The sequence below is a fragment of the Ictalurus furcatus genome, chromosome 25, assembly GCF_023375685.1.
Source record: "Ictalurus furcatus strain D&B chromosome 25, Billie_1.0, whole genome shotgun sequence".
Lineage (NCBI taxonomy): Eukaryota > Metazoa > Chordata > Actinopteri > Siluriformes > Ictaluridae > Ictalurus > Ictalurus furcatus.
The window spans coordinates 6,270,771-6,297,996 of NC_071279.1; the positions used below are offsets into that span (position 1 = coordinate 6,270,771).

The 27,226-nt window shown below is 38.1% G+C and overlaps 1 protein-coding gene across 5 annotated transcripts in view; it reads right to left on the minus strand.

Moving 5' to 3' along the window:
• The window catches only part of LOC128601576 (1-phosphatidylinositol 4,5-bisphosphate phosphodiesterase beta-4-like), a 73,527-nt gene that overhangs the window by 27,055 nt on the left and 19,246 nt on the right, over positions 1-27,226 (minus strand). For 2 of the 5 annotated variants that reach the window (XM_053614878.1, XM_053614877.1), the window contains exons 4-23: positions 20,656-20,753; positions 16,091-16,171; positions 15,680-15,739; positions 13,209-13,352; positions 11,096-11,175; positions 8,585-8,638; positions 8,338-8,419; positions 7,483-7,583; positions 6,973-7,030; positions 6,279-6,387; positions 5,793-6,003; positions 4,407-4,500; positions 4,004-4,083; positions 3,738-3,822; positions 3,117-3,207; positions 2,796-2,885; positions 1,885-1,988; positions 1,700-1,792; positions 476-626; positions 255-339 (exon numbers count right to left, since the gene is read on the minus strand). In XM_053614878.1, coding sequence (XP_053470853.1) covers positions 255-339; positions 476-626; positions 1,700-1,792; positions 1,885-1,988; positions 2,796-2,885; positions 3,117-3,207; positions 3,738-3,822; positions 4,004-4,083; positions 4,407-4,500; positions 5,793-6,003; positions 6,279-6,387; positions 6,973-7,030; positions 7,483-7,583; positions 8,338-8,419; positions 8,585-8,638; positions 11,096-11,175; positions 13,209-13,352; positions 15,680-15,739; positions 16,091-16,171; positions 20,656-20,739 — 1,937 coding nt within the window. In that variant the 5' untranslated portion in view covers positions 20,740-20,753. Of the gene's footprint in view, positions 1-254; positions 340-475; positions 627-1,699; positions 1,793-1,884; positions 1,989-2,795; positions 2,886-3,116; positions 3,208-3,674; positions 3,823-4,003; positions 4,084-4,406; positions 4,501-5,792; positions 6,004-6,278; positions 6,388-6,972; positions 7,031-7,482; positions 7,584-8,337; positions 8,420-8,584; positions 8,639-11,095; positions 11,176-13,208; positions 13,353-15,679; positions 15,740-16,090; positions 16,172-20,655; positions 20,754-27,226 lie in introns of all 5 variants that reach the window. The other 3 variants (XM_053614876.1, XM_053614873.1, XM_053614874.1) reach the window with 2 other exon arrangements.

The window sequence follows — 27,226 nt, forward strand, 5'->3', positions numbered from 1 at the left end:
GCTTGGCCAGAGAAGAACTAAAATGGTCTTACTATAAAGAATTAACGGTACACTGATCAAATGGATTTCATTATTTTGCTGTCTACAGCGTTCCTCTTTATTTTCTAGCAGTTAATAAAAATGAAGGATTGCATTGTAATCAAATTCAAACGTTTTGGAATGAGTCTGTTTTGGAATACTACTTAGTGTGTAAATGAGGTAGAATTAGCATCCATGTCCTTTGTAGAAATCATACTTTCGAAGCAAAAGGATACTTCACGAACTCAATGGCATTGGTTTTTAGGTAGCCGAGACCAACGGACTCATTAAAGGACGACATGTTGTGGTGGATATTTTTCTCTGAAAAAAGCCAACAGAAGAGAATTTAAAAATGCGATGAGCTATCCCCAGTAAAAATATAATCTACTAATATGAACACAATCATTAAAAACAAACTAAACAACAAGTCTTTTTGGCACTAGGTGTTCATTTTTACCCTCTGCGATCTCAAAGCTCTGAAACTTGACCGGCTGGGCGTAGTTCACCATGGCAGAAAGATAAGGGTGGATGTTGGTTGTGGCTCCTTCATACTTATACGAGGCAATTAGCTGCTGCTCAGCATCTGCATCCTCTGCCGTATCTGCACCCTGAGGCAAAACACATTTATATTTATTTGTTTAGCAGATGTTTTTAACCAAAGTGACTTTGAAGCAGAAAACAATCCGAGCACAGAAGTTTCCACCAATTGTCCAGAAACCAGTACAACACAGTAGTAGGTTAAAGGAACCAAATGAGATGAGACTTTAGGATTTCAGCTTTTATTTCATGGTATGTACATCCAGATGTGTTAAACAACATAAAACATGAAACCTTTTGTATCAGACCACCTAATTTTTAGGCAAGCAAAAGCATAGGCTCAAAACTGTAGCTCGTCTCTGTATTTCTTTGCGAATTCCAATCTGGCTTTCCGTTTCTTACTGCTGATGAATGGTTTGCGTCTTGGTATGGCCTCTATATTTCTGAACGGGGGACTGTGATGCCTTCACCCCTGCCCTGTGGAGGTTGGTGGTAATGTCACTGACTGTTGTTTTGGGATTTTTCTTCACAGCTCTCACAATGTTTCTGTCTTCAGCTGTTGTTTTCCTTGGCCGACCCATGCGGTGTCTGCTGCTCGGTACACCAGTGATTTCTTTCTTTCCCAGGACATTCCAAATTGTCACACTGGTTATGCCCAGTGCTTGTGAAATGCCTCTGATTGATTTTCACTCTTTTCTCAGCTTCAAAATGGCTTGCTTTTCACCCTAGACAGCTCTCTGATCTTCATAGCTTATCCTTTTAAACAACAAATGCAGTCTTCACGGGTGAAACTGAAGGCTAAAACAAAGAGTAGATGTTCTGAGCTATTTATGGTTTAAACAATCAATCTAACAGGACACACCTGAGTAACAAGAAACACCTGCCAGTCCAATATTTTTGCTCACCTTCAAATTGTTGTGGTCTGATACAAAATGTGCTATGTTCTATGTCATTTAACAAATCTACATATAAATATCAAGGAATAAAAGCTGAACTTCTAAACTCTCTTCTCATATTCATCTTTTGAATTTCAAATCCAAATGTCTACAGCAAAAACAAATGAATTGGCCTTGCTGTTCCAATAGTTTCGGAGGGGACTGTATTTTCCTCTATAAACAGCAGTGAAAAGGCTAAAATATTCAACCTTCTTCTTGTTATCAAGATCTGAAGCCTCTGACACATCAGTTGCATCTGCTTCTGTTGCCTCTGAAGCCTCTGTGGTGTCATCATCAGGAATCTGAGGGAAGACCGTTAAGAGGAAAGACAGGATTCAAATAATCTTCACCTACAGCAGGTGCTTAGGTAAGAATGTCCAAAAAACAAGCCCACCTTGTCCTTCTTGACACTGTTTTCATGCGTGTTGTGTTCACTGGGCTCTTCTGAGGAGATGTTGTTGCGAGTTTTTGTCTCTGCATTGATGTCTTTACTGTCTGCTGTTGAGAAAGTGAACAATCTGTATTGACTGACTGTTAAGTGTACGGTTGAATATTTCCACAGTGAATGGTATTATACTACAGCACTGTTGAATTCTCCATTCTTATTGGTCAGAAGGTGTTTTTCTGTAACAGCAGCTCTGACTGTAATTCCAAACACAGCTTTATATCAATCTGCTCCTTCTAATGTTATTGTTTCTATAGTAACAGTTTGCACGGGTATTGTAGATGCTTCATATAAATGGAGTAAAAAAACAAAACAAAACTGTGTAATCATTGATACGGCTAAGATTTTTTTGTGAGATGTTTATCATTTATGGAAGGAGTCTCCAGTGTCAGTGTTTTGTAACAGTCAGAGGTAAACCTGTAACTGTTTTAAGTTTTCCCCACACAGGAAAGTCGTTAGGACGGAGGGTCTTGAGTTCAAAAGATTGAAAAAAGTGAAGCCGGTGATGAAACAACTGTTTATAACTGCTATAACAAAAGTGATAACACAAACCTGTTTATCTGACATTTCATAAAATTTTATATAACAATCAGATACAAAGTGTTATGTGGTACAAGTGGAATAAAATATTTTGGGCATGCTATACAACTCTGCTTCATGATTCCACATCACTCCACTCTCCATGGATTATTTTATATTATATATATATATTCTTTGCATAATGCATTACTATACAGTTAAAAAGTATAGAAAATAAAAATAAAATGGTGAAGTGTGGGTATTTATGAATTACAATGCAAAGTCAGACTGCGGTGTCTGATTTATAGAGTAATTGGCCGCTGTATTGTGCAGTAGCTGACCGTTCTCTATGTCTTCTTCATTTTCATCCTCTCCCGCCTGTACACTCATCTCTCCTGCCTCCATGTGTCTTTTAAATGACTCCAGTTGCTCTGTTTCACACATACACACACACGTCAATTTTTTTGGCGGTTGGCAATACCATCGGCATAAACATATGAAAAGATACAAAACGTGGGAGTTGTTTCACTACAGACATCCTGAAGTGATGCAAATGTGTCCAAGTGGACATGGAGAAGGATAAGAACCTTCTACCAAAACGCCAGTTTTGACATTTTTTTAACAATGTCAAAATACAAGTTTAAAAACACACTGGTACGTACTCTGTTCCACTTCTGGCTTTAAGCGTTTGTTTTTTATGAGAATTTTTCTTTTGAGGTCGTTTGGAGAAGGTAGGGCACGCCCAGCCTCGATCTATAAAGGAAGAACAGAAAGGCATTTATATTGTAGACATTTATATTGTAGTGATCCTTCTTTAACACATCCTGACAAACTCAATAAATAAAAAAGATCCACATTTTCCAGCAAGTGACCTAATATTCAATGCAATCTTGTAATGGGATGGAACGCTCTCTGCAGAAAACTGAAAGTCTACAGGATCAGGATTTTCATATGACAATTACAGCATTTTACATTTCTGAAAGAATATAATGCAAATATATATATATATATATATATATATATATATATATATATATATATATAAAAGTCAAAAAATATCAAATTGTTTTCATTTGAGAACTTAAAGAAAATTTACATCAAAAAGAAATGAGGTAAGAATGCAAACTACTTTTTTTTTTTGTCATCATTAGCAAACTCTTGCTATGATTATATGATTATACCTCCAATGAAGAGCCCTAATAAATGTTCTATAAATGTACCATGGCACACACTCTAGGTCTTTGATAGATCGTGTGTGAGTGATGATTCAGAAGATCACGTACTGGGAAGCCCTCCAGTGGCTGTTTGAGTAACAGGTCTCCGAAGAAATCCTCACAGTACTTTGCCATCTTATACTGCTGAGTTTTACTGAAACATCACAACATGGCATTGGACACACGACAGAACATTCAATTAAACACAAATCTGAGGGGAAAAAAAGCATCATGTCAAAACTATACTTAGCTTATATAATATCCCTAAAAATGATAGAAAACTTGGGTGGAAAAAGAAAAAGTTTATTTGGCTGAAATCACTGGGCTAAACTTACCTGCAATGGTTTTCAAATGAAAGAATAACGGGGTAGTCCGATGTCACAAAAGCTGTCTCTTTAATAGCCTGAATTACATCCTGTAAATAGTACAAAGGCAAGCTGAAGATGAATTACCCTAAGCATTTATTATCCTTTATTTATTCAAGCGAATACAATTAACCCACACCCTGATGCACTTTATTTGTAGTAAACAGTAATAAATCTGATGCTGAACAGCATCATACCTTAATAATTGCAGCTATATATGCCTTGTATATCAGCCCTGTTCAGGTACTTTATTTAGCTACAGCTAAATAATGAATAATTATGTCATTTTCTTACTATATGAATAATTACTGCTAAAAAGTAGTTACGTCCTGCGTTGTTTAAAGCTTGAGATGTGAGTGTGGCGTGTTCTCACTTTGAAGAGGATGTCAGTACACATGGCCTTCCCGTGGGTAATAATGGGTTCTTGATCCTCTCCTTTTCCGTCCCAGCAGTCTAACTCCACACACCTGAGCGTGCGCACACACACACACACACACACACACACACACACACAAATATTAAATATGGATGACAAAACCAACACAGAGTACATTGCTTCACCCTAGGCTTATGATTCCATAGTAAGATTCCACAAACACAATTAAGCCAGGTGTCAATAACCTACATGCAGCCATTGGTACCATGGACACTTCACAATGTTGTCACTACCACTGAGTATCATGTGAAAGGAAAGGAAGCTGCCACGGTAGCGAACATTTTCTTTCAAAATGTCTCATTTTACTACCAGCTCAGGACTGTATGTGCGGTCCAACTAAACAGCAAATGAATCAAAAGTACATGATTCAGACTCCACAAACAATCGAATATGTTTAAAATGCCCTTACAAAAAAATAAATAATTCAGTTTGGAGCCTTTAAAGATTCTTTAGTTGTCCCATTTGGCTATCCCTTAAAGGTTCCTTATAGAACCCTACAACAGTTTCCCAATCAGAAAGGGTTCTGAAGTAGATCCAGTGTAGGCTATGATCTTTTAACACACAATGAAGCCCTTGAAGTTCTCTTTTTCTAAGACTGTACAGTTTCGTTTGTCACATTTTCTCACTTGCATAGTTATAGTTAAGCCATTGGCACAAAAAGGACAAGTTAATTATATTGCTACACACTGTAATTGTGATATACCTTGTGTGTGTGTGTGTATATATATATATATATATATATATATATATATATATATATATATATATATATATACACACACACACACACATATATATATATATATATATATATATATATATATATATATATATATATATATATATAAAACCAAACCAGAGTGTCCACTACATCTCATAATCTCATACAGTAGTTAATGATCTGGGTGCATTGGACAAACTGGTTTGTTAAAGTGCTCATTTGCATATTGTTAGTCTTCTGTGATCAGGCAAATATTGCGATCATGATTAACAAACTGTACATGAGTAGCTAACATAAAGAAATCTGGCATGTAGCATCTGTAAATTCATAACTAACTAACTAACAGTTTTCTAATCATCTTAATAGCTAATTCTTAATAGCTTCAGTTTTTATCTTAGCTCATAAACAATTTATTGTGACCTGAGTGCTAGAAATGATGAATTTGAATGAAATTGCTGTGACTAAATGGTTGCATAAGGCAGATAATACAATAGTATTCAATACAATACAATGTAATATAAATAAATAGTGATAAAAATGGTTATGTAAATTGTTAGATGAAAGTGAAATATTGATATCTGTATGAACACACTGGTGTTTACCTGCATCCAGAAAGCAGCACCTGTCGGTACATTTCCACTGACGATTTGCCCCCAAACTGTCTGCCTGTCAGGTATGTGTTGTGTGAGGAGCTGATTAAGTAGTGTGCTAGTGGCTGGTCCATGTCCTGACACAGGTCCAGGCGGTCCAAAAACACGGGAGCGTTCTCATCCGACATCAAGTACCGGCAGAAACCATCGCTGGACATAAGGCCTGGAATGGGGAGGCATTTGAGGGGTGGGGTTTGGGGGATGGTAGGGGAATGCATAATTCCTTCATATATCTGCATTAATATTGTTATTTATTTCACCTCTTCACCACTACACACACTTCCATAAGGTCACAGCTTGTAATACTGTAGTTCACCACAAGATGGAAGCATATAATCACTTTGTGCGCAAACATGTTTCATGCCATGTTAGATCATATATATATATATATATATTACAGTTTCTTTCAGCCTTTCTTTCTCTGATTGAAGCAGTCACCTTTCTTCTTTAGGTCCTCATCTCTCTCGTACTTCTCAATGATCTGCATGACTCGTTTGGGGTCGTAGAAGGGGAACAGGATCTCATTCAGCCGCGGGTCCCGCTGGTTCTACATACAGCATAGTGCAGTCTTATTAGCATCGCCCTCTCAAGCATGAGAACATCATCATAGCCTGCTTCACAAGTCATTAAGCTCATTTACAACCTTAAAAAAAAAGCTACTTATGTACATACTACAAGAATGGCATAAATATTCTACTTAATTGAAGAGCTAGATGAATCAAACTACCAGGTGGGTACTGGGAACATTGGGTGGTGTTTGACATGGAAAAGCAGTGCCGACACTTAACACAGGTAAAGAATGGAAGAAGCAAGTCAGTTTATACAGTAAAGCGAATTTGACACTGCCAGTGACCCATATCTAGGATAACCCATTTCAGGCACACTCAGGGTTAGAATGGCTGATGCGTTTGCAGAGACATGGATACAAAAATGCATGCATATGCAGCCAGGAAGTAAGCAAACACAGAGACAGAAAGCAAATGCAACATCTGGAACAATGGAGCAGCCCAGCCCTGATGGTAGCCATGACTACATAAGACAGGTTGCCGGGATTGGCGGGGAGGAAATGAAGTAGCAGGGAAAACTGGATAAGCGACCACACAGAGAAGTTAATGAATGATAAAGAGCTTACTTCATTCAGAAAGGTGACTAACTGGTCTACTGTTAAATAATCACTTTTGTCCCCATTGCTGCAAAGAAATTAATTGAAAGAAATCTGTTACATTAAAATGAACAACGAATGACGAGAGGATTAGTTATTATAACGCACTATACACTCATAGCTTTCAGAGCACTGATACGTGTTTTTGAACATTTCTTTGTTTACATATGTTAGTTGAAACATTAAGGATTAACGTTGAACTGTTAAAGCAGGTTAGGTTCCTTTAAGGGAGTTAGCATAGCAAAGACATTGAACCTTAATACCTAACGTTTAATGCTCAATACAGAGAAGTGCAATTAGAACATCTAGACCTGAACATCACAGGCATCAATACAAACTAACACTTTAAATGGAAATAAGAGTGACCACGCTATAGCGCCACTACAGTGCATTACAGAACGGGGAACATATTTGACTCGGCAGTGAAAATTACACAAACCACCACAAGCGTGCTTATGTTTTTTTTGGTTTTGGACCTACATCTTTTTGAAGAGTTCCTCAATATCTGTGCGCGGGCATATTTTCTGAGTGAGTGCATAGAAGACGTCAAAGGTGAACACAGAATGGTCAATTTCGTCATTCTGTAGGGGGAGAAACAGACAAAGCTGATTCGTTCGCTATCTTTATAGAAATAAAGCTCCATAATCTTTGGGTCTACAATGCAATAGAGAAAAATGTATATAAACTTTAAAGTCCCCATGAAATCAAAATTGAAGTTTTGTGGCTTTTAGTGTGAATATTTTAGCCTTAAGGTTATCTATACGCTAGTGCGCTCCAAAACAATGACGAAATTCACATTTAGAAGACGTATGCATTCGAAATTTACAGTCTCTCTCTCTACCACCAGTGTGGATCAACAATTTCGATGACATCATTCTCATGCAATTCAGCTTCTCATCAGATTTTCTGTCCAATCAAACTTCTCGCCCCCAATATTATACAAATCACATTCCTGAAGCTGGCGTTGTCGAGTAGGAGAAATGGGTTCTGAATGTGTCTTTGGCTGTTCGAACGTGCGCGTTTAATTCGGTTTTCCAACAGTAAATGGAAAAGCGAAATTCATTCACTTCAAATTTTTTCTATTATTTTATTATTTATTTTTAGACAAGTATGGTCTAGCCTGGACTGTGGTAAGCTAAACGCTATTGGTTATTTAAAAAGGGGGAATAGCCACTCGACATGTCCCGTTCTGACTTCCTGTTTCAGTGGAAATTACATCAACACGTCGAATAACGGTGTGCGTTTCAAGGCACTTCACGGGGACTTTAAATACATTCTGTAGACGCATCAGTAATCAGCAGTCGTTTATTAAGAGAAATAAAGAAAGAGCACTACCTTCCCACTTGGTAAGCCGAGCTCTTTCAAGGCCTGGAATATTCCTTTCTCAGTTTTGCCTGAGCCAAAAGTCCTTGTGATGCTGCAGGGGGAAAAAAAAAACAGGATGAGGTCCAATATGAGATCCCTAACACAGACATGTTTCATTTCATTTGCTAAAATCTAAAATCTCTTGTAATATAAACACAATCAGTGGAGCTGAAAGAGCCAGTCCACAGCATACACATGTATGGCTAAAAGAACTTACCCTCGGACTGGGATTTTCCCATTGACATTGGTGAGAAAGCTCAGTCTCATCCAACTGAAAAAGGATTTAAAAACAATGTCACGACTCAGTAGGTACATCTCGTCTCGTTTACGTATCATGTTCATTTGAAGCCTAAAAGCTTTTTTTTTTTCTCGTTCTAAAAATTTTGCTCTGCTGTCTGAATGGAAAAGCATTAATGGTTTTCATCATGGTCTCATCTCTAGATGATCTGATCAAATTAGTGAATGTCTACAGCCTGGGGACAGCTAGTCTGTCTTTCCAGAAGAGCTCTCAAAAAGGCCAAGAATAGATCTTTATCCCATTCTACATTAGTGGGAGACACTTCTAGGTATAGACCATAAAGTACTTAGAAGAAAAAAAACCCCAACATGTCCAAAAACATATTCACCGTTTAGAGTAAGCTTAATACCTTAGTATTGTTTAATTAAAAGAAAAAAAAAAACACCCTAAAACGCATAAAATGTTTATATTATATATTATATAGATTGTTTGTGAGGTACTGGAAATTATTATTATTATTATATTTATAAGTATATATTCCTTTTGCTGTTGTCTGCTGCTTTGACAACACATAAAACAAAAGACCAAGAGCTTTTTTTTCTCTTTAAGTGAAAACAAAAAAAATAGGCAGATGAAACAAGGCCAACTCTATTTTATTACAAAATAAATCTTAGATGCTACTGGTGCTCATATGTTAATTATAATGTCATCCAGTGTGACTTTTCCTTTAAATAACTGTTCATATGTCACAAGGTTAATAGATGCTGATCTTACTGTGCATCCGGAAAGTATTCTCAGCGCTTCACTTTTTCCACATTTTATGTTGTTACAGCCTTATCCTCAAAATTCTACAAACAATACCCCATAGTGACGACGTGAAAGAAGTTTGTTTGGAATCTTTGCAAATTTATTAAAAAATAAAAAACACAAAAAGTACATGTACATAGGTATTCACAGCCTTTGCCATGACACTCAAAACTGAGCTCAGGTGCATCCTGTTTCCACTGATCATCCTTGAGATGTTTCTACAACTTGATACTCAGGCCTGTATGGTAGAGTGGCCAGACGGAAGCCACTACTCAGTAAAAGGCACATGACAGCCCGCCTGCAGTTTGCCAAAAGGCACCTGAAGGACTCTCAGACCATGATGAAACAAAGACTGAACTCTTTGGCCTGAATGGCAAGCGTCATGTCTGGAGGAAACCAGGCACCAGTCATCACCTGGCCAATACCATCCCTACAGTGAAGCATGGTGGTGGCAGCATCATGCTCTGGGGATGGGAGACTAGTCAGGATCGAGGAAAAGATGAATGCAGCAATGTACAGAGACATCCTTGATGAAAACCTGCTCCAGAGCGCTCTGGACCTCAGACTGGGGCGAAGGTTCATCTTCCAACAGGACAACGACCCTAAGCACACAGCCAAGATAACAAAGGAGTGGCTACAGGACAACTCTGTGAATGTCCTTGAGTGTCCCAGCCAGAGCCCAGACATCTCTGGAGAGATCTGAAAATGGCTGTGCACCGACGCTCCCCATCCAACCTGATGGGGCTTGAGAGGTCCTGCAAAGAAGAATGGGAGAAACTGCCCAAAAATAGGTGTGCTTGTAGAACCATACTCAAAAAGACTTGAGGCTGTAATTGGTGCCAAAGGTGCGTCAACAAAGTATTGAGCAAAGGCTGTGAATACTTATGTACATGTGCTTTTCTTGTTTTTTCTTTTGAATAAATTTGCAAAGATTTCAAACAAACTTCTTTCACGTTGTCGTTATGGGGTATTGTTTGTAGAATTTTGAGGAAAATAATGAATTTAATCCATTTTGGAATAAGGCTGTACCATAACAAAATGTGGAAAAAGTGAAGCGCTGTGAATACTTTCCGGATGCACTGTAAACGTTAAGAAAGGTAAGGGACCAAAAAAAAAAAGAGTATTCAATAACAATTAAATCTGACATAATAGAACGGCTACTGCACAAATTTTTACATTTTTAATTTTCCTTGGCTATAAAATGTTGACTAAACTACTGACACGCATCAAATATTACACGCAAATTGCTGAACTAACAAACATAAGTAGTGCCAATGCAAGTCTTTTTAAAAATCAGCCATGAGCCTGGATTTTCAAGTTGATAATGCAACTTATTTTGACTGTATTGTGTGTCACTTACTGTGTTTTGTAATTCCCTGTATATTGTGTATGATATACTGTGTATAACTATTGTATGTTGCATTTTATATACTGTGTGAATTGTGCTTTCTGTTGTTCACTCCAACACCAAGACATACCCCTTGTCCATTTGTACTTGGCAAATAAAAGTTTGATTCTATTGCTATTTCTTCTTGTCCAAATTATACAACTCTTCCTTGTACTGATTTCGACATTATTGTAAAGGGACGTTCAGACCCAGAAATCCCATTAAAAGCTGTATATTTTTAGGTTGGTAACAATCCTGAGTGCTTTGTGTGTGTTTGTTGCTGAGTGGCTACTTACTGCTTCTTAAGGCAAGTCATTGGACACACGTTGTTTGCCTTGAAGTTGTGAATGACTGATTTCAGCCCGTCCATCCATTTCTGTGAGCAAGCATGCAAACAGAAGCAGGTATTACACAGGACGGCGACCATGAGTGATGTAAACGCTGCTTAGTCGCCGCCGACAAAAAAGCAAACACTACAGAGGAGATATTCTGTTAACCAGGAGAGAAATGAACGGAGACCAAGCGGCTGGGTTTAGTGTTTACAGAAGGCTTGAGCGGTCCAAGCCTTTGGCTGTGTGAAGGACGGCTGAATGTCCTTGAACAAAGGTTCGTGCCTCTGAGGGATCACAATAACTAACACTCTCTTTTGTACACCACTTGAAAGGAAATGTTGATGTATTTAAAATGTGTTCACATGTGTTCACCAGAGTAGTGCTTCAAATAGTAGTATCACATCATTCACAATACTGAACAGCACTTATTCTTATGATAGAACAACTGCAGAAAACTGAACGACACAAGCGGGACTTCACTGTATTATTTATGAAGCCAGCTGAAGGATATTATGCTGTTTATGACCTCAGGGCTGTGTTTTGAAGTTCAACGCTATTGAAACCCCTCATGATGGAACAAACCTCAATCACGTGACACACTTTTTTTACAAAACGACCTGAGAATCAACAATACAGCCTGTCAACATGCCATTCATTAAGCCAGATGTGCAAAAATACATCTGCCAATCTGTTCACCCCAGCAGCAGCCACCAGATGGCACTGTGCCCCAGACTCGGCCCAAGACAGGGAACAATCAGATCAGAATTTGAGCGGGATTGCATACAGAAAGGTTTTCCTTGTGTGTGCGCTACACTGATTCCAGGCTACAAAAGCCCCTTCTCTGTTCTCTCTCTCTGTCTGTCTCGCTCTCTCTCTCTCACACACACACACACACAAACCCTGCAGCTGGAGCACAATACCACTGCAAACAGCATAAAGAAAGGCTCTGATTCCTCTGTGTGTGTGTGTGTGTGTGTGTGTGTGTGTGTGTGTGTGTGTGTGTGTGTGTGTGGAAAGGGCTCCTCCAGGGGCTAACCTGATTCAGGAATTGATTATCTGTACAGTCCATCAGTCCTTCTTGTTAAAAGCACCTTAAACTGTTGTTTGTGTTAAAAGGATCCATTTTAGTAATTTTTTTTTTTGTAATTTTAACATTGTTAATGGCTCATTTTCTTAATATGATATTTATTTTAAGGTCAGGTTATTTTCACCTCAGAAAGACAAGGTGAATCCACAGTTTTAAAATATGACTAGTTTGAAAAACACTATATGTTTACTTCCTGTCACATGACCTCCATCGCTTGTCTGAAGTCTGCCATCAGGAGAATCCCCTAGCATACTAAGGGATTTAGTGTGTCTATTAGGCTGCGCCACGTTTTCAACTGAAAAAAGATATACCGTATATCTTTATATTACATAGTGTAGAAATTTCTTAACGTTAACAATGATTTGAAGGTGTATCTTAAAAGACAACAAACCAAACAGAAGGCAAAATCAACAGAAAATGTTTTTAAAGGACCAAAAACCTAAGGTCTCAAAGTTGTGATGTAATCTCAGTCTCCAGATCTGATTTGATATCTGGCGGCATTGTAACAGATCCTGTATCGACAAAGATTGGACAACAGAAGTAGAACTAATATCAGGAACTACATAATATTACATCTGATAGCATTCAAAAGTTGTTCAGACAATATAACAGAGGCTGGTGCAGATTAAAAAGGCAAAAGTTTGACTTATTATTGGAGAATCATTTATATCACAATAAGATGCAAACGTCTTATAGACCTTTTTTGTTATTTGTGATGACGGCACCGTGGAGGAACTTATAAAACAAGTATAAAATAACCATCAAATAAATGCCGTTATTTTGTTCTAAGAGTATGAAAACTTTCGCACTTGACTATATTGGCTATTTTAAATGTTATAACTGACCAAACCACTCACTGCTAGATAATCTTAGCAACTTTCTTTTGCTTTATTGCTTTGTCTAACGCACTGGTTTTAAATCAGCCCGTGTTTACACAATGTGCTAGTTAAAGCTCGGATTTCTATAGCGATAACGGTTGATAACGGTTACCTTGGCGGTATCAGCACTGTCAGCCACCATGTACATGTAGCTGAGGTTGACCAGGTCAGGGCCACTGCACACACAGATGACGCAGCCTTCCAAATCGGCCTCGCTCCTCCCCGCTGCCTCCAGAGATGCAGCGATCTTCGGGTCCTGAGCGCCACAGAACACACACAAACAAAGCCGGTTCAGCACTGTGCAATCAGCATTCTCTAGCCACTGTGCTCTTAGTTTATTACGCACCTCTCCTAAAATAAAAGTGTGAAATAGACTTGTTATGACTTCAATAAAACTCATCCCACTGGAGTTCTCCATCTTTATTGTGCCTGACCATATTACCTTTCTCTAGCGTTTATCTCTCTAATAACTTGCCACTGGTTATTACTTAAGCAAAGATTTACGGCTGTTTTTAATTGAATAAACACCGGGGGATGTTGATATAATGATTAATAGTAGAACACCGGTAGTGTGTTAATAATTTTTCGACTGTGATTTGTGGCAGTGAACTGTATTTTTGTGAATAGATTAAGCTACTCTTATTTGTTAGAGCTGCATATCAAGCCTAAATATATACTGTATATTAATATATGTACTTTTTCTCATTTGTACTGCTAGTGAGTGAGTGAATGAGTGAATAAGCAAGGGAATAACTGAGTAAGAAAGTAAATGAGTAAGTCAACAAGTAAGTAAGTGAGAAAGTAAGTAACTAAATAAATGAGGGAGCAGGTAAGTGGGTTAATTATTTTTTTGTGTACTGTTTGTTTGTGTTTTTGTTAGTGTGCAGACCACCTATATTTAAAATGAGTTACTGTTTTATATATATATATATATATACATATATATATATATAAATATATATATATATATATATATATATATATATATATATGTATGTGTGTATGTATAATATATATATATATATATATATATATATATATATATATATATATATATATATATATATATATTAATTTAATGTGACTGAATGCCAGCATTATTTTTTTTCTATTACATATGTGAAGGGATGCAACCTTATAATGTACAAAGTTTTCTGTTCATTCAAATAAAAAACAGATGCAATATAACTATGTTACTACATTTTAATAATGTGTCATAATGCGCAAAATTATGAAAAAGGATTTTATGAAATTATGAAAAAGGCATGATTATTCTAATCATTTTAACCATTATCAAACAGTCCTACAAATGATTGTTCATAAAGCCCTAATGTGAGTAAAGGTGTACTATTAGTTGAACATTAGCACATACTCCAAAAGGACATTTTACTACCACATAAAACCAAGTGTTGAGTCAGTGTACTAAGTCAACAGATCAAATCTGCTCTGATGCTTGTTTGTCAAATGAATTGTGTCGTGAAACCTGAGCCACTGTGTTCCCATAGTGTTTTTGGCTAATATAATAACAACTTATTAGTGTTAAATTCATTTAATGACATTTTCAAAAACTCAGAGGACCAAACTGTTATAGAAACAATGCCTGGGCACCTACGACTGTGCGCCAAAAACTCCACAAATTCTATAATGCTTGTTAATGAATTAGCAAAACAATAGCGCTTCATAAATGTGTAATCTACTTAGGACTACAATGGTGCTACTTAGGAGACGTGCTGCACAGTGAAGTCGTATCCAATGACAGACAATGGCTCCTGATCTGCCTTTGTTCTGCCTTTTATGAGCTGCTGCTGCCAGACGCACAACATGTCACCAAAAGATGGAGAGATGATAGTAAAACAGAACACTTCCCTCTCTGCAAGCATGACATATGCCACGTCCTGGTCTATATTTGCAAGTCAATACACGCCCATATACATGCACACACACTTGCCTTGACACACACAAACCCTGTTTAATGGTTTCTAGGGTATGTATGCATCTGATTTTACTTCTTTTTTGCAGAGCGGGACTTTCCATTAATCAAATCCTTTAAACAACAACAACAAAAAAAAGGGCAAATGCTAGAGAGAAGCAGGAAGGGCCAATGCCTGGGATAGGTCAATATTTGCAGCTCAGAGGAGCTCATAGGACCATTGATGGGTGATAACATTAGCTGGGAGTGCCAAAACAAACAAAACTGGACCCAATTCCCTTTTCTTTCGCACAGCTCCTGTTTACTGTTTGCAGAAAATAAAACGAAAACCTTTATTTTCACGATTCTTGGAAAGAAGGATTAAAAGTACATATAACCCATAATTCTGGTTGATGGCCAGGACGCGATAAAGCTGCATCTCGGCTCTGCAGTGGCAGTATTGACGCGTTAAAGTATTAATGCTTTCTCTAAAAGCAACAGGTGAATGCTCTTCAACTCCCTTCAGGGTTCTCATCAGTTTAAAAGACAGCTCTTATGATGGTGCTTCTAGAGAAACATTTCCTATCCTCTATAGCTTCTAAAGCCATATTTCTATGGCTGAGTTGAGCTCTTCAGGGCAGGCCCATAATGAAATGACTTCTTTTAAGACTCACCTTTGGCACTGCTCCAGTACGGACACTGTTTATGAGGGAACATTCTAGGACTTGGCCCTCCTGCAATAAGAAGAAAAAGAAAAGACAAATTGAAGAGAAGGCACACTTCAACATAGAACGAGGGAGAAACTGTGAGGAGCTTCATCCTGTTACACATTAACATAAATTACAGCTCAGACTGTAATAGTCCTGCCAGCTGTGCAGTAACAGTGCATATATTGTGCTCGTAGCATTACAGTATGCTATTTCTAATCAATGCGTGCAGTAAAGCAGACCCGTATGATATATGGCTCATATCCATTATCCTTTAATAATAGTCAGAAGGCCAGAAGGCCTGAGGTTTGTGTGTAGAGAGTCAGATCTCTTCAATACACACCCAAGCATTCTCACAAATAAAAAAACAACTTGTACCTTGCCATCACTTTTCCACGTGAGGAAGAATCCAAATTCATCAACTTTGAAAAGGCAGCTGGACTCAAAGACAAAAGGATCCTGTGGAACAGAAGAGTTGTTTTAATACCCCATGGGTCATTCAGACACATCATGTTTTATATAAAGTGTAGGAACAGGGCAGTTTTTTATGTTCACACTTTATGCCCCCCAATACACTTAAAAAGTTCATCATCTTTATACTTTGTGGCGATCAGAACACATATAAGTCTAAATGTTAAAGGCACCTAGATGCAAATGAAAGTTCTTTAGGACCGTGGTTCACAAAATATAATATGTAATGTGATGCCGGCTCTTTTTAATGACCCTGTGGTGCTGAAGAACAACATTAATAAGTACAAATTAGGGATGCGACAACTAATCGATAAAATCCATAATAATCGATAATTAAAATAATCAACAATGAATTTCATTATGGATTATTCGGGTCTGTGACGTCACTGTGGATACCCCATCCCCCCAACCCCCCCCGTCAGTGACGTCACTTCACAACGGTGACAAATGCATTTCTATGATTAAAACACATCTGAAAAACAGCGGCGGTCACAGAGTGAGAGATTTGTCACGAGTTGTAGCATCTCTTCCCACTAAGACAAAGCCCACGTGTTATGTATTCATTGATTGGTCAATTTGTTGAATGAGGCGAATATATTGTGCCAAATCTGGAGTAGCACAAACTGTACAGAGGTCCTTGTATCTAGCCATAGCTAATCCCATTATATAAGCCCTAAGTGTAAAAAATAGATCATACATATTGGGCATGTCAATTTCAATGTAAATTAAATTTGACCCAAACAAACAAAAAATCCTATTAATGTGATGCAAACTGTATAAATCTATATTTAACACCAACTGATTTTGGGTCTGTGGGTAAAATGTTGGAATAAAAAAAATCACCAATGGCATATACTTGTCTAATCTGACTAATATTAGAATTGTTTGATTATTTTCATGAATAAAATGCTAAAAATCACAAGGAGAGACGTGTTTGAGAGGATGTTTTTTTTTTTACACTGAAAGAGGACCCTTGCTAAAAACTACTTGAGAAACCCTGCTTTAGTTAATATAGTTAACCCTGCTTTATATCTGAAGTGCTCCTGAAACAACATTTCACCCTTAAATACAATCAGCAAAAATGAATAAATTACAGTTCTTAAGCCAAACTGCTCTTCATTTTATTTGTTCATTTTTGGAAGAATATCAGTGTCACCTTGAACTCTTAATGCCAATTGTAGCAGGGAGGAAGCTCAGGATTACATTAGATGGCATGGCAACAGAGTACTGATGTATAATAAGGGATCCAAGAAATGAGAAGCGGAATAGTTTGGAGTGTTAAGTGCCACCAGAGAGAGGGCGCCTCCTTGTTCACTGCATGTGAAGTGGTCATCAAAACATAACACTCTAGGGTCTCTGTTATGGCTGTGAAATGATTTCCACAGAGGAAGGCATTTCTGGCAGAGCACTTTGGTCATATGACGGTATGAATGGTCATCTGCAGCACTGAACAGAACACAGGGTGACGTCAACCCAGTGGGAATTCCTCTAAAAACACTAGCTGGGTTTTAATGCCAGTTTTGCTTTGTAAATGTACTGTAATTATGTCATCAGTCCAGTTGCCTTGACATATTAATATTATCCACAGTGCCCACATGCTCAGGCTTGTCCGAGCTTCTGGGGTGGTGGTGTTCAGTATGGAGTCTATTTACTGGCAGTATAAGTAGCTGCTTATCCCAGTGGCATGAGGACAGTTGGTTATGGAGCTGCGGAAGTGGGTCGCATGTGCTTTCTCTTTGGCCGAGTTGATTAACGTATTCCTATTTAAAAGCTGTGCAGATATGCTTGGACTCAAATACAGTGCTTTTTCCCAGTTTTGGGCTCAGACATAAAAAAAAACAAACCAAACTATCCTTTTTTTCCCCCTAGCCTTTTTAAAGGAAAACCTGCGTAGGCATGACAGCAGAGAATGTTAGTGAATTTTTTGAACAAAAGATCAAAAGGTTAAACAATAAAGACAAATTTTCATAGCCTTATTTGGTCATATTTACCAAGGGTGCCAATATTAGTGGAGGGCACTGTATCTCATTTCATTTTCCAAGTTGATAAAGGGTTAAGGAAATTTGGCCTCTTTGCCACCTCTTATGTATGCCCTAGTGCATTTAGAACACATTGGTTATCTTCAGTGATAAAATATAAATAGGAGCATGCTTAGTTACGAATTTCTAATAGTGCCAATAATTGTGAATTATGATTTTGTTAATATTTTGGATAAGGGTTTTTTTTTTTTCACATTTTCTTAAAATAAATGTACTTCAATTAAAGCTTGGCTTTTTCTCATATTGTCAGTGTGCCAATAATTATTGAACTGACTATATTGCTTATGATGTACATTTTAGTTTTAAACTGAAAAACTGAAGCTGTTGTAATGCATGGCACAACATAAGAGCATTAGTTGTTAAATTTAACTTGCAAGAGGACATTAGAGAGAGATCCAACCTAACCATCAGAGATCAAGGCTAAATTTTAAAGGCAGTGGTGATTGTACATTTGAAAACCATCTCTAGTGCTACTTTGAGAGTCTGAGAGTGAGAGAGAGAGAGAGAGAGAGAGAGAGAGACAAGTCATAATCCAGTTTCTGAAATTTAGATTTTAAATTTGTTTAGGGCTGCAATAATTTCACCAGCTTAAAGTTTAGTTCTTCACAAACTTCAGCAGGGATGGGAGGAGTTATAAAGCTGAACAAAGAAGATGGCTTGGGGCAGTGCACAGATAGACAGGGTCTAAATGAGCTGAGAGAGATTACTGTGAACACCTCATGCTGTCATTTCTGCATGGGTTTCCCCTGAGGGAGAAGAGAGAGTGAGGGATCTGAACAGGAGAACAATTCTAGAAATACTTCACAGCGGCGTTGAGTAAGGATGACTTGTGCAAATTATGGATGTGAGTGTTTCATTTCCTCAGTAAAAGAGAAAGAACAGGAAAAGGAAGAGGAATCTTATATGATTCTGTGTCCTGTCAGAGGGGGGAAAAAAGTGGATAGCCCCCTCGCCCACGCTCTGGAATACTCCTCCAGATGAAAGCAAATTAGATGAGCTCGTGCCAGAATCCAGACGCCCTGTTTACACGCTCTTCCTTCACAGCTGAGGCACTTTACACACTCTGTGCCTCTGTAATCCTGCTCCTGCTAATCCTCACTAGGCCACCCCACTCCTTAGTGTGTCATTTGTCTAGGTGAACCCATTTCCTTTGCTAATAAAATGGCACTGTGTATAACACACAACCATCACTTGAAAATATTAATGACCTACGTGCTAATAAACTCGAGTATCATTAAAGCGAGTGGACACCCATGAGCAAGGATAATGACCACGCTGTGAATGCCCTTTAAGGCAGCAGCCGGAGCCAAGATGGTGGCCGGCTCCACAGCTTCGACGTCTGCTGCCCTGTGGGAACAGGATGAACAGTAACTGCTCTCCAAGAGTTCCTGGTCTTATTTACATCCTCATTCCTGAGCTAGGCATCTGCGGTGTTAATCAAGAGACTCATACCCTGCAGGGCATTTCTGTTAATGAGACGCAGCTTTTATTATTCTCCTACTTTTCAGAGATTTCATTTATTTTGGGATCTAGAACTGAGCTCTGTGCAATGTTGTTGCCATCCAGCAGAGCAGACTTCAGTGTGTGTCAGCCTGCTCAAGGTGCTATTTAACTCAGCTTGTAATTATCCACCTGGAAATGAGTGGTGTCTGATATGTTTGCAGAACAGGGTGGGAGGATATGCTGCTGCCCTCCAGAGACCTGGAGGGGTGTGTGTGTGTGTGTGTGTGTGTGTGTGTGCTTGATTTCTGAAGTGCCGCACTGGGTTAATGACAGTTTTAATGCTACATATGATTCGGAGGTGAAACATCGGTTCTGCTCGATTCCATGCTGACTCAGATGGAACTAAGCACAGTGTTACTTCATGCAGCAAAATATGTAATCATCCTGTTGAGTCTAAAAAAGAAATTCACTTATATTATGCTCCTGTCTGGCAATGCTGGAATCTCCTGCTCTAAAGATGAGTATCTATCTTTGGATGTTTATGTTACTCTTGTCCTTGGGGTAGTGCGGAACAACGCCCAATCCCATTTCAGCCCATTTAAATGGTCTGATTGAGTTAGCTGGGGAAATGAAGAAAGGCCGTGGGAGGGGGACCCAGGAGGCACTTATCTCTGGAGATGTGTGCCTCGTGTCTGGAAGCCACTGAAGCTTTTAAAGCCACAGAGTGCAAATGAGCAATGCGATAAGTAGGAAATGCTAAGAAATAACAAGATTTGACAAAGATTTTTTCATATAAAAGCATCAGTCAAGGAAGTGATCAGGCATCTCAACAAAATTGTCTCTATTACATGCAGAAATGATTAACCATTCACACTTTTGAACCTGGTATGAAAAATTTCGGGATTCATTTAGTCTGCATTGTCAAAAATGGGAGAAACACTGCTAGTGCCTTGACTGCAAGTGATGATAGAGAGGGACATGCTGGTTTACCTCGTCAAATCTGTCGAACACGGCACCTTCCTGCAGGAAATCAGGGACATGCTTCTGCCAGTTGAATTCATATGACTTCGTCATGGCTGCTCACAGATCTATAATGAAGAAAATGGACATATGAGACAGATGTATAACAATAGTCCAAACTAAACTATGCACTGATAAATGGACGAATATGTGAGTTACAAGAGATCGTAATCTCTATCTGCTCTATCTGAGTCTCAGCATGTCCTTCTTGGTCAAAACCACCTCTGTTTTTCCCCCCAGTGATCTTGTTGCAAGATTTCTGAGGGCATGTTTATTGGCTAATGCAGTATGCATCTATCATTTACAATGTAATATCAATTAGTTTGGGACAAACAAAGCTCCACTGTTAAGTCATTTATGACTGATCTTCTGAAATCTAATCAAAGAGCATTTCTCATACTGTAGGCTAGGGCTGTGATGGTGGCCATGACAACCGCACCACTGCGGTGGTGGAGTGCCACCTGCGGTAGAGTCACATCACAGACCACGTTAATGTTTCTGCTTGAGTGGGCACTATGACAAATACAAAGTACAACATAATAACAGCTGCAATATTAATTTGGGAGATTTTATGTTAGTACACAAATTACATAATCATAATCAAACGCCTTATATGGCGTTGCCTGTTAGTTTCATGCGGGTTTGTTTGAGTGCGGCAAAATCCAGTCAGGTGAATTCTGCGATTACGCTTTGGGTTCTGCCGCTGCGATGGATCTTGTTGTGAAACCAAATGTCACATTGGTGATCTCGGAACATTTTGGATTCGTGTCTAACGAGAGAGGCGAACCAATAAATTTAGATGAAGCCATATGATAGCTTTGTGGGAAAAATAACAAGTGTTAAATGGGCAAACACTACAAATCTGAGGATCCATCTCCAGGCATGTCACCCAGCAACATTTTTTACATTTGATTTAATATTTAGATTTTTAACATATAGGTTATTGTCCTACTGGTATTTCCTTCCAAGGTTTATAGACTTGTGATATACTACACTTATAAAAGAAGTGAAGTATCTGAAGTATTTGTCAGAGAAACGTGCGACTGTGTTTTACTTACTTCTCCCCTTGCGGGACAATCACAGTACCGTATCCCACAGCGCCCTCAGACTGTTTCTCATTGCAACAACACAACACAACAAGGCTGTACTGAGTTGTTTCACTGACAAATTTATTTAATTTAATCCTATACAATTATATATATTAATATTATATTATATTATATTATATTATATTATATTATATTACATAGTGATAGCAATTTCACCTCCATTTTTCCATCCACACATACAACTTCATTATCCATGTTAAGGTTGACATCTGCATAAGAAGCCAAACCATTAACAGCCACACTTGTCTATAATTTTTCACATTCTTCCGTGACTTCTCAGGTTTCCAGAACTGATTGAGAAACCTTTTAGGACAAAATAGAAAGCTTTCGTCTTTTCATTAACCATCATTTGGTATAAACAACTTTTCAGTGTTCCATTCCATCAGTCTGACTATTGTACTGTAACACCTTGAATTTTCAAACTTTGGGACTTTTGAAGCTAAACACATCCTTATAAGTGCTTAGTGAGAAGCACCGTGTCAAAAATAAAAAAGAAAGAAAGAAAGAAAAACAGGCAATCCAAAACTGTCTATCTACTCCTTCTGTCTGCTCCGGTATGTACATTTCTTTTGTTCTTTGAGTGCCCATCAAATAACTACAACTGACGTTGTCATATATGCACTCGGCTGCCTGAACAATTCACCTGTGGACATTATATGGCTTTGCTTTTACTGGATGGTGGCTGATGGTCCTCTGTGATGCATCCTGTACTTGAATCTGAGCTCAGCAGGAGAAGGGGTACCCTGGATCAATCACTGATGAGCACCTTAAATGGCAGACTAAAGAAAATCCTCACAGATTTCACCTACACAGTCTCTGACTCTATTCAGCATGGACTGAGTCAGACTGAGACAAACAGATAGGGAAGTACAAAGAATGTCAGAGAATGAGAGGTACATTATGATCTTTACCGCACACAAGCATTGGCATCAGCTCATAACAGAGCACTGGGAGGAAATTACCGTCGCCCTCAGAAGGACAGATACGCAGTAAGGAACAAAATGGCAATATTCAGTCACATACACACGTAATGATAGTTGGATGCTAAATACACATGATAAGAAGTCCAACGTATTCTGTTTAATATGCAGCAGAAGAAGGCTCAAGGGAAGCATTTACCAAGAGAGCTATTTAATCTCTGGACTTATCAATAATTATATGAAATAGCTCAAAAGAAGTAAAGGAAGACAATTAAACTGAAAGAATCCTGTTTTCTCAAACACATGCAATGCGACACAGCATAGTTGAAGACTCACAGTGCAGTCCCCTGGTGCATGCCATTTAAAATGGCCTCTAGGGTAATATCCAGCCCTCCTGGCTTCATCATATCTCTCAAACGAATGCCGGAAAGGCTGACAGGGAAGTTGAGAGCAAAAATACAGCTCTACTCTATAACTGGCATATCTGAAATTCTCAAGGATTACATCCTCATATCCTGAAGGAAATTATTTGCGTTTCTGGTTCTTACTATGGCTCAAGAGGCTTAACATTAATGCATAATAAATGAAATCATTGGCAAATTGCTGTGGTAGAAGTGGAATAAAACATGTTGGGGTGCTTGTTGATTTATTTTCCAATAACTGCACACCCTGCCACGTTTTAATCCTTGCATAGATGACAAAAAGCTTCTTCACATTAATAAGCATGGACAAAGCAATCTATTATATTCTGTAGTATTTATTCTGTAAATTATTCAAACTACTGTTTTCCGATGAATTAGGAAGACACCTACTAATTAAAGGACGCTGCTAAAAACAAAACAAAGACTTAAAATGCACTTATAGCCTCTTAGTCAATCATCTAATAGCATGGCTCACATTAGCTCTCCTGAAGATTCATATCATGGCTTTTAATGGTATTTTTATTTCATTATGCTGATAATCCCCAGCCCTATGAAGTAGAACAACACATAGTTCAAGTAAGAGATACCACATCGTTTACATGGGAGATACTCAGCATGGAACTCAATTAACTAAACCAAACAAACAAAAAAGGTTTTATACACACACACACACACACACACACACACACACATATATACAACAATAGATTAATTTAATAGAATTATAGAATAGGATTATTCTATAATTTAATAGAATTATGTTTTTACCATGGCTGTGTGTTCATCTGGTTCATTTCCACAGTCAGTCAGTTATTATCAACCACAGGTATAAAGGTACTACCCCATCAGAAACCACAACATACAGTACATATACTAAAAAATCTTTTTAAAAAAAATCATTTTATTTAAAAATCACATAATAGGATTCATTATACAATAGTAATCATAAACATTTCGGTATGCAGTGTAATTCCACTGTGGAACTGAGTGCCTGACTTCCATTTGATTCATTTCATGCCTGACTTTCATTTGAACTCAATTTTTGCCCGAAAGGGCTAATTCTAATTTAATGGTGGAACATGTCCACACTGATCGACTGCTTAAGGCCTGGATCTTTGGGCCGCAAACTCACCTACATCGAGTAGATAAAATTCATGTCCAGTGCTAAAGAATTTTTATTTTCAAATATTGCTTTTATTACATCTTGACAGTTGCCTTCAAATTTCCCGATGCATGCAAACAGTTACTCAGCATCAGCTCATGTGAACGAGCCAGTCTACATATAAATCTGGAATGATTTGTGCAGGTGCTTTGAACTCTCCAATATTAACCGACACCACCTGGAAGCCACGCCCCCTCCCCATCTCACATTCACTTGATGCACTGTACCTCGTACCTCGCTTTCAGTCAAGGTAAGCCATTGGAGAATGTTTAGAGTGAAATATAATTGATCAGTGTATGTTTAACTTTGCTAAAACTAGACAAGAACATAGTTAACATTAGTTAAAAATATATATATTAGGGAGGCCACTGAAAAAAAGGGTGAAAAGGTCTAAAGTTTTGACCTAAGAAAGATTAAACTGTTATGAAAATTAGAAGATGATTATCAACACAGTGGTAGCTCAGTGGTTAAGACGTTGGACTTCTGATCGTGAGTTCAAATCGCAGCACTGCCAAGCTGCCACTGCTGGGCCCTTGAGCAAGGCCCTTAACCTCAAATGTTTAGTTGTATAAACGAGATAAATGTAAGATGCTCTGGATATGGGTGTTGTCCAGTTGCCCTAAATGTACACTTTTTTTTTCTGTACCCGTCAATGCTTAAATGTGCTCAAAGACTTTGAGCAGCAGCATTAACAGTGTAAAATGTAAGTCATGTGGACATTACACAACCAATTTTTAAAAATAGTTTATATTAAAAAATGCATTGTTTATTGGGTTTTCTGAGTGTTTATTTATTTTAATAATTATGCATTCTGCAGAATCACCTAAAAATGCAACATCCAGCTGAGTTTTCGTGATTGACGCTGCTAGCGAACAGTTCCAACACCACAGCCGATTAATATTATTATGCCCTCCCATACTCTATTTAAACCTGATATGGTACAAAATGTTTGCTTGCCTGTCTTTTTTTTTTTTTTTTTTGAAATGGTAAATCTCCAGCAGGAACAATTCAATATCACACAAGCCTAGTTCGGATGTTTCAAGTACACTCACTCATGCAGTTAGGAATTTCCCATGTGACATTTTCATGAAAGGGATAATAGAAATGCAAAGCCTTCCATTCAGACATTTGTGGCAATTTGTCGTGCTTGTTGGAAACGAGATCTACATACGCACAATCAGCTTGCCTAATTTTTAATACATTCCACATGAAACCCCTGTGAGACTCAAATAGCAACAAACGGCAGAACTGACTTTCTGTAAACTCTATATTTTACTATACAGTCATGCTGATATACTGTAAACAGCCTTCGAAAGACCAAATGGATGTCTCTGAAGTTCTTCATCGCCATCATTGCTATTTATCCTTATATCATAAAAGAAATTATTTAATATACTAGAGCTATGTCAGGATGTTCAGCACTACCATTGAACACGCCTAAGTTTCACCATCTGAGCATCGGCACGTTGAGATTGAGGAATGATGTGTTGGACTTCATTGTGTTGCTTTGGGTTGAAGAGCACAATTCAACAGTGCTAGCTTTCCTTTAGATCTGGAGTACTGAGATGTCAGTGTGGCGTAGTGACGTACGTGTGTGTGTGTGTGTGTGTGTGTGTGTGCTTGCTCAAGCACCGCAAACAAGACACACCTCAAACCTAAGATTACACATCCTTGTTTTTACGGCTGTAACCTGTTCTTAAACGCACATAAACACTTAAAAACAAATCATACACAGTTTAGTCAGATTAGATTCTAGTGAGCAGTAGTGCAGTGAAAGAATCACTGACTGTAAGAGTACATAAGTCTTTACTTCACAATATAATTTAATTTTACTTATGACTACAGGTAAAACAAGCATGCTTAATATCACTCTAATATCTCCAGAAATGCTACCCAGATGGTAGGGTTGTAAAATGTATAACATATGAATCATTATCATAATATTAGACTTGCAACAAGCCTGCATGTACAGCTAACCTCTAACCCATAAAACAACATGGTTTTGATTAATCATGACATTTAGCTGATGCCACTGATGTTATAAATAATTTGGTGAAACTAACACAGACCAGTCTTAAAGTCGAAAAGATGATTTTTAAATAGCTGACAGCTGATTTTGATTATGTAGATATGTGTTTGGGTCAAATCTGAAAGTAGTGCAAGACATATTTTATATTTAAAACATAGAATTATTCATGTACTTCCATAAAATATTAACTTCAGGAAATAGACTCAATGGCTTGAACCTCTCATCCCCAATATACTAATCATCAGAGGGTGACATAGCACCAAAATCTGCAGGATCTCTGAGCTAAGCTAGCTAGCTAAACTGAATAATGTAAAGCTAACTGAGCACATGTTAGTGATGAACAAAATCTTGGATGTCATGGCATATTTTCACACATTTGTCTGAGAATATGTCAATGCTAACTGAGATACTGTTACTACAGTCCCACTTATGGAGGACATGGGGTGTTTCTCAATTGTATATTGGCATATAAACTGATCAGCCATATCATTAAAACCACCTGCCTAAAATTGTGTAGGTCCCGATTGTGCCACCAAAACAGCCCTGACCCGTCGAGGCATGGACTCCACAAGGCCACTGAAGGTGTGCTGTGGTATGTGGCACCAAGACGTTAGCAGCAGATCCTTTAAGGCCTCCATGGATCAGACTTGTTTGTTCAACACGTCCCACAGATGCTCAGATCGGATCAAGATCTGTGGAATTTGGAGGCCAAGGCAACACCTTGAACTCTTTGTCATGTTCCTCAAACCATTCCTGAACATGTTTTGCAGTGTGGCAGGGTGCATTATCCTGCTGAAAGAGACCACTGCCATTAAGGAATACAGTTGACATGAATGGGTGTACTTGGTCTGCAACAATGTTTAGGTAGGTGGTACGTGTCAAAGTAACATCCACATAAA